The 11554-nt window shown below is 42.1% G+C and overlaps 1 protein-coding gene across 1 annotated transcript; it reads right to left on the bottom strand.

Moving 5' to 3' along the window:
- Positions 1 to 275: 275 nt before the first annotated feature.
- LOC136652578 (vomeronasal type-2 receptor 26-like) lies at positions 276 to 11293 on the bottom strand. Its single transcript, XM_066629513.1, has 7 exons — positions 11274 to 11293; positions 9813 to 10104; positions 8277 to 8334; positions 4896 to 5593; positions 3975 to 4187; positions 1541 to 1667; positions 276 to 1180 (listed from the first exon to the last, which is right to left on the bottom strand). Exons 1-7 carry the CDS (start codon positions 11291 to 11293, stop codon positions 276 to 278), a joined length of 2313 nt encoding a protein of 770 aa, XP_066485610.1.
- Positions 11294 to 11554: the final 261 nt, after the last annotated feature.

Genomic DNA, 11554 nt, shown 5'->3' with positions numbered 1-11554 from the left:
AGTATCATGCTTTTATATGAAGCTTCTATTTCCTTGTTTCAACATTTTGACTTCTGTGTTGTGTCTTTATCCTGCGTTATTAACATTATCCTTGGATAGCTACCAAAGAGATGCAACTATTGCTTCTGAAATGATTTCTCATCCCACCGTGTACATTCCGTATCAAAGAATCTGGACTGAGTTAAAAATGTGATCTGCTGTGCTCTAGTATTGTTGCTGTGTGGAAACATAGAGAGAGAGAAACATGCAAAAGAACTATCATCTAGGAATCAGATTTAACTACTCTTTTTCTCTGTTAGCAGCTGCTTGGAGTTGAGAGCTGGTTTTAGAACAATTACATAGCATTTAGGGAGAAAAATGCAAATCAGGAGGCCAGTGTTGGAGGCCAAGATGGCAAAGACCTCCACGGCCACCACGTCTTTCCCATTGCTGCTCAGGTAAGCAGGAATGAAGGAGATCCACACACTGCAGAAGACCAGCATGCTGAAGGTGATGAATTTGGCTTCATTGAAAGTATCTGGCAGTTTTCGGGCAAGGAAAGCGACTGTGAAGCTGGTGAGGGCCAGAAAACCAACGTAGCCCAGGACAGAATAGAGCATGATGATCGACGCTTCATTACACTCCACTATGATTTGCTCAGTCTGGGAGTGCAGGTCAACATCTGGAAATGGAGGAGAGGTGGACAGCCATGCAGTGCAGATCCCCACTTGAATGAGGGAACAGAAAAGGACAATGGAGTGGGCCACTTTTTTCCCCAGCCATTTCCTCATCCTGTTCCCTGGCTGGGTGGCCATGAATGCCAGGACCACAGTGATGGTTTTTGCCAAAACACAAGAAATTGCCACAGAGAAACTGATGCCAAAAGCTGATTGTCGGAGAAGGCAGGACACCTTTCCAGGTTTGCCGATGAAGAGCAGTGAGGATAGATAGCAAAGCAGGATGGAAGTGAGAAGAATGCAGGTGAGGTTTTGATTGTTGGCTTTGACAATGGGAGTGTTCCAGTTCTTTAAAAAGATCAGTATCACCAAAACTGTCATTGTTGTAAAGGACAAAGCGATGGAAACAAAACTGATTCCTAAGGGCTCATAGTAAGTTAAGAAGGTCATGCGTTTGGGGATACATTGATCTTGGTTCTTGTTTGGGTACTGATCTTCTGGGCATATCACACAATGAACTGCATCTGAAGAGGACAGAGAGAGTGTTACTAACTCTATTAAGTCTTAAGAATGATGGGATGATGGAAGCATATGTTGGACAAGAATTCCTCATTTTCCTTTTGAGCACTTCATTGCTTAGGGACGGGGGAATGACCAAATGCAGCAAGGGATAGGCCTCTTTGGCATTAATGTGATGGAATGCCTCTGAAGTCTTTCAAAGTGCCTCCCTCGTTGCAGTTGTAATCAGTGTTCCCTTTAAGAAGCAGTGCATCCTAAATTAAGTGTTTGGAGAAGAGCAGGCCAATACAAAGGCATATGTTATGGTTTTAGGGTGGACTAATATTTGCAGATATTTCCTGGAAAATCTGTGCACTGCCACTTACCTGTCTGGTTAGACATCATATCATCAGGACAAGGAGTACAATCATAGCAACAAATTGCTTCCCCCTCTCGAACCGCCTTGCTGTGTCCAACACGGCAGCTCCCAACACAAGTTGAACAAGGCAGATTCTGAGAACAAAGAATGGGGAGAAACGCTGAAGCGAACGTTGGATGCCCACCTGCATGACCATCCTTCCCTTTCAGTGCACTTCACCTTATCGAGAGCAGCTCACTGGACCACCAACAGATTACTCCCCTGCTGCAAGTGACCTCTTGAAGACTCCTGTTCTATTGGATTTCAGGGAGAGTTCTATTCTCCCATTTCAGTAGAGAGGTTTCTTTTTCCTACTGAGGCCCCAAAGAGCTTAGGGCAGAGCCAAATGAAACAGGAAATACGTCAGTATTTGGTTTTATTCCCAAAGGGCCCTTTGCTATCAGAAAACTTAGCATGCTTTTTTTTCATCGGGGGACTGGCCCATCGCACTGGCATTCCTGGCCCCTGTGCTGCCCCAGGCCAGGACCACAGAATGCTGCTCACCCCAGTGGTTGCTACCTCTTACCATCACATCCAGGAGGCACATGGCCTCCTCTGGCCTTCCGGAGGCCTTCAAGTGTTTTTAAACTTCACTTCCAGTTTTTGTCAGAAAGCCAGAAGTGACAGTTTGCAGGGTTTTGAAGAAGGCCTTGTGCCACCATCCCAGTTCCCAGAAGGACTTCAGAGCGCAGCCGAAAATGGTGATTGGGAGATGTGGATGGTGGTGGGGTGTGAATGGCAGCTAAGTTTGGTTCAGGATTGATTAGGTCGGTCAGGTGTGTCCCCATTCACTTCACTTCATTTTAAGCTTATTAAACTTGATGCTACCATGGTATGCATGTTGGGAAATGTGGCAGATCTGACATGTGCAACCTCCACAGCCCCCAGAATGCCTCCGGAGGTCAGCCAAAAGCAGTGATGAGGGGGCATGGATGGCAGCAGGGGTGAGGATGGTGGCATGGGGGCTGGCCGGCTATGAGGGGTGGCGCCCCATGGCATTTTACCTCCTCCCCAGGTATGCCAGTGCCCAATAGCAATTAGATTCTGAAGGGGTAACGTCTAAGCATTAAAAATAGAGACATAAGTAGAAGCTCTTTAAATGTCCCCCACTATGACCATCCTTCTTTCTCCAGTAGGCTTCAGCTTGTTAAAACTTGTACATGGGACACAAACTTGAGGTCGGACCCACCTCAAAACCTATTTGATATTTATGTCAATGTTTATCTCAATGTAGGTATTTGGTTAATCAACATACATGTTATGTGCCTTGCAAATATGTTTAAAATAGTTTTATTCTGTGTTTTATTTATTTTAACCCCAAAACCCTCTTTTTAGAGTGACAATCAATTGGGACCCACAAGAAGTGATGTCATTAACCTGGAAGTGATCTTATGGCTTCTAGTGACGTCATCAAGCAGGAATATTTTTAACTCCCACATACAACAAAATTAGAGTAAATAAGTAAATTAAAAGATTACAGATTGACTTAAAATAAAGAACAACCCCCCAAGCAGTTGCCAATCAGTTTTTAAAAAATGCCCCACACACTGAAAAGATTGCAATCCTATTCACACTTACCTGGGTGTTATCCCCATTGACTATCATTGTTAAAAGCATGTACATTATAGCCTATTAGAAGTGCAGATCGGTAACATTTCCACAAACGCAGTCACATGCATCTAATATATTAAAAATAAAATACACCTTGAAATGAATGGAGGCCCACCAGCAATAGGCTCGTGACCCACCTAGGGGTCCTGACCCACAGTTTGAGGATTCAATTCAACACAGTGAGACTTACTTTTGAGTATGCAGGCATAGGATTGCTCTGTAAGGATACAATCCTATGGTCACCCTGCACTACCAGAACTCACATTCCAGCATTACAGGACACTTTCTGGCAGCACAAGAGCCGGGCCTCTGTTGCGTGCTGTCAGGCCAATGCCACAAATGGTGAGCAGCACAGACGGCACAGCTGTGGCTTCAGGAGTCTCTACCAACCCAAGTAAGTTGCTGCCAGGGGTGGGCCATGGGCAGAGAGGAAGAGTAATGGTGCAATTCAGGGGAGGAACCAGGGTGTGACAGGGAAGGAAAGAGTTGATCTGATGGTAGTCATGCATTTTGGATCTGATCCCCTATTTTTCAAGTTGCTCTACCCTCTGGATCTCCTTGGGCTTATACCAATTAAATGGCTGGCATAGGTACAAGGAGACCCATAAGCTGTCAGGGGGCCTAAGCAGAGGTAAGAGGAAAATATGTTCCCTTACATCTCAAAGGCCTCTCAGTCATTCCTGCACCATAGCATGCTGTGCATGTCTCCAGGAATGTTCAGATGCTCAGGAATGCTTGGTGTAGGTAAAATCATGTTCCCAGGCAACCTTGCTGAAGGATTTTAGCCCAACCTGCTGAAATCTGCTATTCCACACAATGGCATCATCGTGGATGGAAAACTCTTGACTTGGAGACATCTTTCCAACTTGAATCTTAAGGAAGGATTGATTAGGGAAAGTAACCCAGTTAATGACATCAAGTCCAGATGATAATCCCTCATCAGCAAACCAGACTTCATGGCCAGCACCATTGTTAAAGTGGACATTTTTCAGAAAAGAGTGCATCTAGATTGGACAAAAATGGAAAATAGAAAACAGCTGATAGCTTCATATTGTACACTGTATTAACAAACCCCTCATCAAAATAAAGGTACCTGTAAATCTAAGATGTACAAGTTATAAGTTTCAATAACATTTTATTCATTCATTAAAAACAGATTAGGCTTGGCAGATCTTCCTCATCTTCATCTCCTCTCAGCTAACCATCATATCCAACATTTCCTTATGTATGGGCCCAATCCAATTCAACTATCTAGTACTGATGCCAATGGGGCATGCACTACATCCTGCAGTGTGGGGGTAGTCACAGGGGCTACAAAGCAACTGCTTTGGTGATTGAAAGCTGGAAGGGTTGAGCCCTACTGAAGTTTTTCATTTGTTCCTCTACTTAATAGCTTTCAGGGAGCTTTGTGTTAACAATACTAATGGCTGGTTTTCACAATTAAATATTTATATTCCACCTTTTTTCATTTTGCAACTTAAAGAATTGCATCTGGGATACCCAGTTTGTCTGTCTTCAAAGTCCTGCAAGATCCAGATCTGCTTAGCTTCTGCAGTGTTTCCAGCCCATGTGCCCAGGGACATGATTTCACCCACACCACCCATTCCACCCACATCAATTTAATTTGGAAGAAATTTTCATTCTGCTCAGTAGCAAGTTTCTTCCTATTAGCAGTATCATACATAACTATATCAATACAGTGAGGAATATACCTGCCAAGGTTCAATGTTCAACATTTTGAATGTGCCTCTGTTCAGCTTTGTTTTTGCCCTGCACTTATATATGGCATTTAAAGCATGCGCTACAGCATAGAGAGCATTGTAAATGCGGTAGCTCTGATCGCTCATCTCCATCTCAAACAGAGACTGAGGCAGGCTCTCCAGTTTCTCCTCTCCTGTACAGTGTTTACAATTTTTAAATTTCCCATCCTGGCAACACCTGAATGTATATTTGTAGAAAAAGCAGAGAAAACGTGTGAGTGACTTATCAGGCTTTAGAGTCTGAAGGAAGTCCTGGAATCCTGGCACGGGCCTTGTAGAGGTTGTGAAAGACAAAGTCCCATGGAATGTTTTTGCACAGAAGCCCTCATTTTCTGTAGCTCTGGTGATATCCCATTGAGGTGGTGTGATCCAAACCTTCCCTATATGAGGTCTATGTATAAATTCAGCAAAATACAATAAGAAGGCTAGTGCTACCAGAGTCTGAGAGTCCCCATTGACAACAACAACGTTGGCTGTAGTGGATAAAAGTGTGGAGTTTATACTGAATATATTTTTCAAGAATGCATTTTGAGTGGGATCCAATTTAAGATCCTTGTCAATGACAGTCCTTTCTACGAAGGCAACACAAATGCTCTTCTGGGCCATCAATGGGGTCAGCCTCTGCAGGAAGCCTTCTCCACTCTCATCGTCTGAAACAAGGAGACCAATCCATGTCCATTGGAAATGCAGTAGTAGCTGGACTATTCCGGTGTACAGAGTACCTTCCCTTATTGCCATCCAGTATATAAAAGGAAAATTATTTCTTGTGACTGGTATCTCATATGTTCCATAGGTAATCTAACAGGGGGAAACATGGCTCATAACAGGTTTGAAAATTAACCTCAGTTTTCCATACCAAAGTGTTTATTACAATCCAGACTTTTGCTTATCGTTGATACTCTAACTCAGTGGTTCTCACACATTTAACACCGGGACCCACATTTTAGAATGAGAATCTGTCTGGACCCACCGGATGTGATGTCATGATTGGACATGACATCATCAAGCAGGAAATTTTTTAACGATCCTAGGCTGCAATTCTACCCACACTTACAAGTAAGTCCCATTCACAATCATTGTTAAAACATTACACATATTAGCTTGTTAAAAGCTTGTTAAATGGTTCCCAAATGCAGTCACATACCATGGTAGCATCAAGTCTAATATATTAAATATGAAATATTGAAATGAATGGGGACCCACCTGAAATGGGTTTGCAACCCACCTAGTGGGCCCCGACCCACAGTTTGAGAAACACTGCTCTAAGTATACTGAACATTGTATCTTTGTAGACATTCCCATCAATAAAATATAGTAAGTCTGCAATCCTATACATGCTTTCCTGGGAGGAAGCCCCAAAGGACACAATGAGACTTACTTCTGAGTAGTCATGCATAGGGTTGTGCTCCAAATGAGTTACAACACATTTCCTTTCACCATGTCCACAAGCCATCACTTAATGTCCTGAAATAGGTAATGTATTTGATTCAGACCAAGCTATTGTTTTGCCGAGCTTCAAGTTTCCATTTTTTAAAAGATTAAAATCACCTCTATGGTTTGTATCCCCAGAATATGAGACATGACTAAGCAATATCGAAATCAGTGTGACAAGATTGATGTGCTTAAGCTTAAGAACAGTGTCTATAATGGACTGCATTTATGACACATTTTCTGGGGATACAAACCTGTGTGCTATACACTGAAAAGCATATTTAGGGCAGGAGGTCTGGCTCAGAGGTAGAGCTGCTGCTTTGTATGCCTGAAGATCTGGGGACACCAGTTCAAAACAACCAGAAGTTTCTGGGAGCTCTCGACATGTTGATAACGAATTGACCATCAGTGGCAGGGAGGAGTTGCTGTCAAGTTGCATTGGAGGCGAAGCAGCCAGAGGGAGGCCAGACTGGGAAGGAATTCAGCTGTAATGAGGCTTTCTATGAAAGATCAGAACTATTCTATTATAAAGGTTCCTACAGGGTTTGGAAAACCTTGCTATGCAAACCACCTTGAAACCTTGAATTAAAGTCTGAGGAGAAATCTGATGTCCAAGAAAGGCGGTATATAAACACTATTATTATTATTATTATTATTATTATTATTATTATTATTATTATTATTATTATTATATTCACTTCAAAATGACAACACAGCTGATAATGATCATATACACAAAGAAACCACAACATTTATCAGCTGGTAAATCCTCATCCACATGGACATCTGCCTGACATCTAGGTGTAGATGAGGTACCGACAAATCGCTCCAAAAAGGAAGTGTAGTGCAGAACAACGAGGGTCCAAATAATGAAGAGACTTTAAAATTCTGGAAATACATCTGGGAGAACCCGGTTGAACAAAAGAAAGATGCTTCCTGGATTAAGGATGTTAACAAGAACAACAGCGAGAAACAAATGGATAATGTAATTACAGAGCAAATGGTAAAACAACATGCAAAGACTGTTAAAAACTGGAGCGCACCTGGACCAGATGAAGGACATGGGTTCTGTCTGGAATACTTGAGTAGTCTCCATCACCGCATTGCAGTGCAATTCAATCACGTGCTCCAAAATGCAGCTACTGAAGACTGGATGAGAAAAGGGCAAACCTTTTTGATCCTGAAAGATGTGGAAAAAGGCAATGTGCCCAGCAACTATCGCCCTATTACCTGCCTTCCAACTACCTTCAGGCTTCTCACAAAAATCGTGGCAACTTTGAGATACAACCACCTGATGCTACATTCTCTCTACCCAACCGAGCAAAAAGGCAACTTTAAGAAGTTCAGAGGCACAAAAGACCAACTGCTGACTGATAAAGTGATCGTGAAAAACTGTAAACGACGACAAACGAAACCCAGAATGGCCTGAATTGATTACAAGAAGGCCTTTGACTCCTTGCCTCACAGCAGGATCAACACCTGCCTGGAAAATTACGGAATCAGTGAAAACATCCAAGAGTTCATAAAACAGAGTATGAAAAAGTGGACTACTATTTTATTGGTTAATGGAGAAGAAATAGGCCAAGTCAACATCAAGAGAGGAATTTTTCAGGGTGATTCATTGTCACCCCTGTTGTTTAACATTGCTCTTATTTCTCTTTTGGATATTTTGAGCCCAGCAGGACTGGGCCATAACATATCAGTGCAGGCAGGCAAAATAAGTCACCTTCTGTATATGGACGACTTGAAATTATATGCCAGAAGCCCTGTTGAACTCAAGTCCTTGTTGACTACACTGCAGATCTTCAGTACAGACATACAGATGAATTTTGGACTTGATAAATATGCAATATTGTCATTGCAGCGTGGGAAAGTACAACAGCTGGAAGGTATCGAACTCACCAACGGTGACATAATGAAAGTGCTTGCACATGATGGCCAGAACAAATATTTTGGCATACTTGAATGCAACAATATACTGCACTTAAGAGTAAAAAATGTGACCCAGCAACAGTACTTAATGAGAGTACAAAAAGTGCTTAAATCAAAACTGAACACTGGGAACATCACAAAGGCAATAAACACCTGGGTCATTCCAGTGATTAGGTATTCAACTGGCATAGTTGAATGGACCCAAAATGAACTTGAGCGTCTTGACCAAAAATCCGGTAAACTGATGAACGTTTACCATCCTAGAAGTTTTGTTGACCGACTGTACCTACCGAGGAAGATCGGAGGCCGGGGGCTTTTGCAAGTACAACAAACAGTAGAAGAAGTAAAGTGAGGTCTGAATGACTATAACTTGAGAAGCTTGGAAAAGTTGATAAAAGCAGTTCAGTTGGAAAATCTGATGAAAGTTACAGAAAGCAAAGAGGAGTACAGAAAGCAATAATAAGAAAAATGGGTCAATAGCTGGAGAGAAAAGCCATTACACGGATAATTCATTAAAGGTATAGAAGGCAAGAGCAATAACAGCTTGAGTTGGGCATGGTTAAGAACAGGTACCATCAAGAAGGAGACTGAAGGACTGATTCTAGCCACACAAGACCAGGCTCTGCAAATGAATGTAACTAAGACAAAAATACAAGGCACCAGTGATGACAGTAAATGTCATTTATGCAAAAAATGAGATGAAACAATCAATCATCTTGTTTGCGAATGTCCCAAAATAGCCAACACCAATTACAAAGAACGGCACAATAATGTGGCCAAATTAGTTCACTGGGCCTTATGTAAAAGGTACAACATACCTGCGTCAGAAAAGCCCTGGCAACACCAGGTACAAAGGGTAGTAGAAAATGAAGAGGTCAAAATCCTGCAGGACTTTCTGATACAGACTGACAGACACGTGGAGGCCAATACTCCAGATATTGCCATCATAGAAGCCAGGCATGTGTTAATCATCGATGTGGCCATTCCTGGCGACTTGCGAATTTTGGAGAAAGAACAGGAGAAAGTATCCAAATACCATGACCTGTGCATAGAATTGACATGTATCTGAAAGAAGCATGTAAAAGTGCCAATAGTAATTGGTGCACTAGGAACAATATCAACACAATTTAACGAGTACTTTGCGCATCCAGATGCCCCGGCAATAACATCAGTTGAATTACACAAGACCGCCATTATTGGCAAGGCCTCCATCCTTCATCAGTACCTCATCTACACCTAGACGTCAGGCAGATGTTCGTGTGGATGAGGATTTACCAGCTGATTATTATTATTATTATTATTATTATTATTATTATTATTATTATTATTATTATTATTATTATTATTAAGAGCTTGAGGTCTGTCTGGCCACATCTGGGTTGCTGGTCAGTCATTTTATGCCCTCCTGCACAACTGAGTTCTCAAGGACATCCTCAAATGGTTATCTCTTCTGAATAAGTGAAGAGCAGTTTTATGCCACTCATTCATGCATCTCAATGTTCATACCTGTGGAAACTTGTAGTGGCTAAGAATGTTGGCCATTTGGATCACATACTCTACCGTGAATCCCCCAATGATGGACAAGACATCACCTTTCTTATCACACTTGTAATTGGGCATATCCCTTTGCTGTTTGAAGAGTAGGTTCAGGATAGACTTGTATGTGACCATTCCTTTAAAAAAGTTGTCATAGATTTTAAAACCCAGGGTCACGTTGGGCAAGAAGGTGGGATTTCGATTAATCTCATGATTAGCAAAAAGGAAGGCCAGGGCATGCTGATAATGTTTATATTCTATTCTGAAATCAGATTGAGATTGAGGCAGAGATAAAGTCTAGCTGTTTGTCATGTGCACCACATAAACATTTATTTATTTTAGAGATTTTTATCCCGCCTTTCTATTCAATGAACATAAGAACATAAGAACAGGCCCACTGGATCAGGCCATAGGCCCATCTAGTCCAGCTTCCTGTATCTCACAGCGGCCCAACAAATGCCTCAGGGTGAACACAAGACAACAAGATACTTGCATATTTAAAATCAGGAGGTTGCACGTATGCATCATGGCTTGTAACCTGCAATGAAGACTACTAAAGGTGGCTCTCAATAAAGATCACATCAAAAAAATTAAATATACATATATAAAAAACATTAAAAAACCATAAAACACAATAAAAACCTGGATCCCAAATTAAAATCCATTTTAAAAGTGCCATGCCCCCTGGTGTCACCATAAAAGGCCTCCCTAAATAAAAAGGTCTTAAGCCCCCACTGCAATAACTCTAAAGAGGGAGCTGTTCTCAATTCCAGGGGTTTAACAGTAGTACTACCCACAATGGCATTTCCTTGAGCACTGTTTTGCTACAGTGTTCTTCATCCTGGGCATGACTGACAGCTATTGTCAATCAGAGCAGTGTATTCTGGCCAGTCATTGTCAGGTACTTGTCTCATCAAGAGCAATGTCTTTTTTAGTGCTGGTTTGCACAGCACTCAATTTTAGGGGACAATGACACCCACACTATTGGATATATGCTTGTACAGTGAAAAACACATCCCAAGGACAATGAGAAGAGGAATCAAAACTAAAGAGGTGTAAGGAAGAGGGGTGCAGGAATGGAGTTGTTCATCCGAGCAGAACAAAAATGATTACGTAAGGAAACATTTCTTCCTTTGTCCTGAAGTAAGTCTTAACTGCCACAATGGATCTACTGAGACCTGTGCCTGTGATTTTGCTGGTGCAAGTCCAAGTGGATATATCTACGTAGTCTGTGGCCAGGAAAGGGGCTAGGATATAAACACAGCTGCTTTCAATGCTCTCTGCTCCCTTCCTGGCCATGGCACAGCTCCATCCCCAGACTGTTCTTCCCAACAAGCTGCACCTGTTGAAATTCCATCCCAGTGCAGTCATTTGTTCCTCGGTCTTCATGTTTCAAATAGAGTGATGGCTACCAAACACAAAATAACTTACATGACATTGCCTTCCTTCATTGTTGGTAGTCTCTGAAAATTGACTGCAGTGTATGCAGGACGTATAAGAGAGAGGACCCCGCCAATGACAGCATCTCCTAGCCTAGTATCACCATAGCTTCCTTCAAATTCACATTCACTGGGCACATTCTCCCAACAGACAAGAGAAGGGAGAAGCAGCAGCAAGAACAGCAAAAACAACCACATGGCTGCTAAAGCATGTCTAACCCAGCTGCATCTGAACTTCTGCATCCTGAACTACAGTTCCAGCTACAATGATAT

This window comes from Tiliqua scincoides, chromosome 5 (genome assembly GCF_035046505.1).
Source record: "Tiliqua scincoides isolate rTilSci1 chromosome 5, rTilSci1.hap2, whole genome shotgun sequence".
In the NCBI taxonomy this organism is placed as follows: Eukaryota; Metazoa; Chordata; class Lepidosauria; order Squamata; family Scincidae; genus Tiliqua; species Tiliqua scincoides.
The sequence above is the reverse complement of the archived record's forward strand: the minus strand, read 5'-3'. Positions and strand labels throughout refer to the sequence as shown.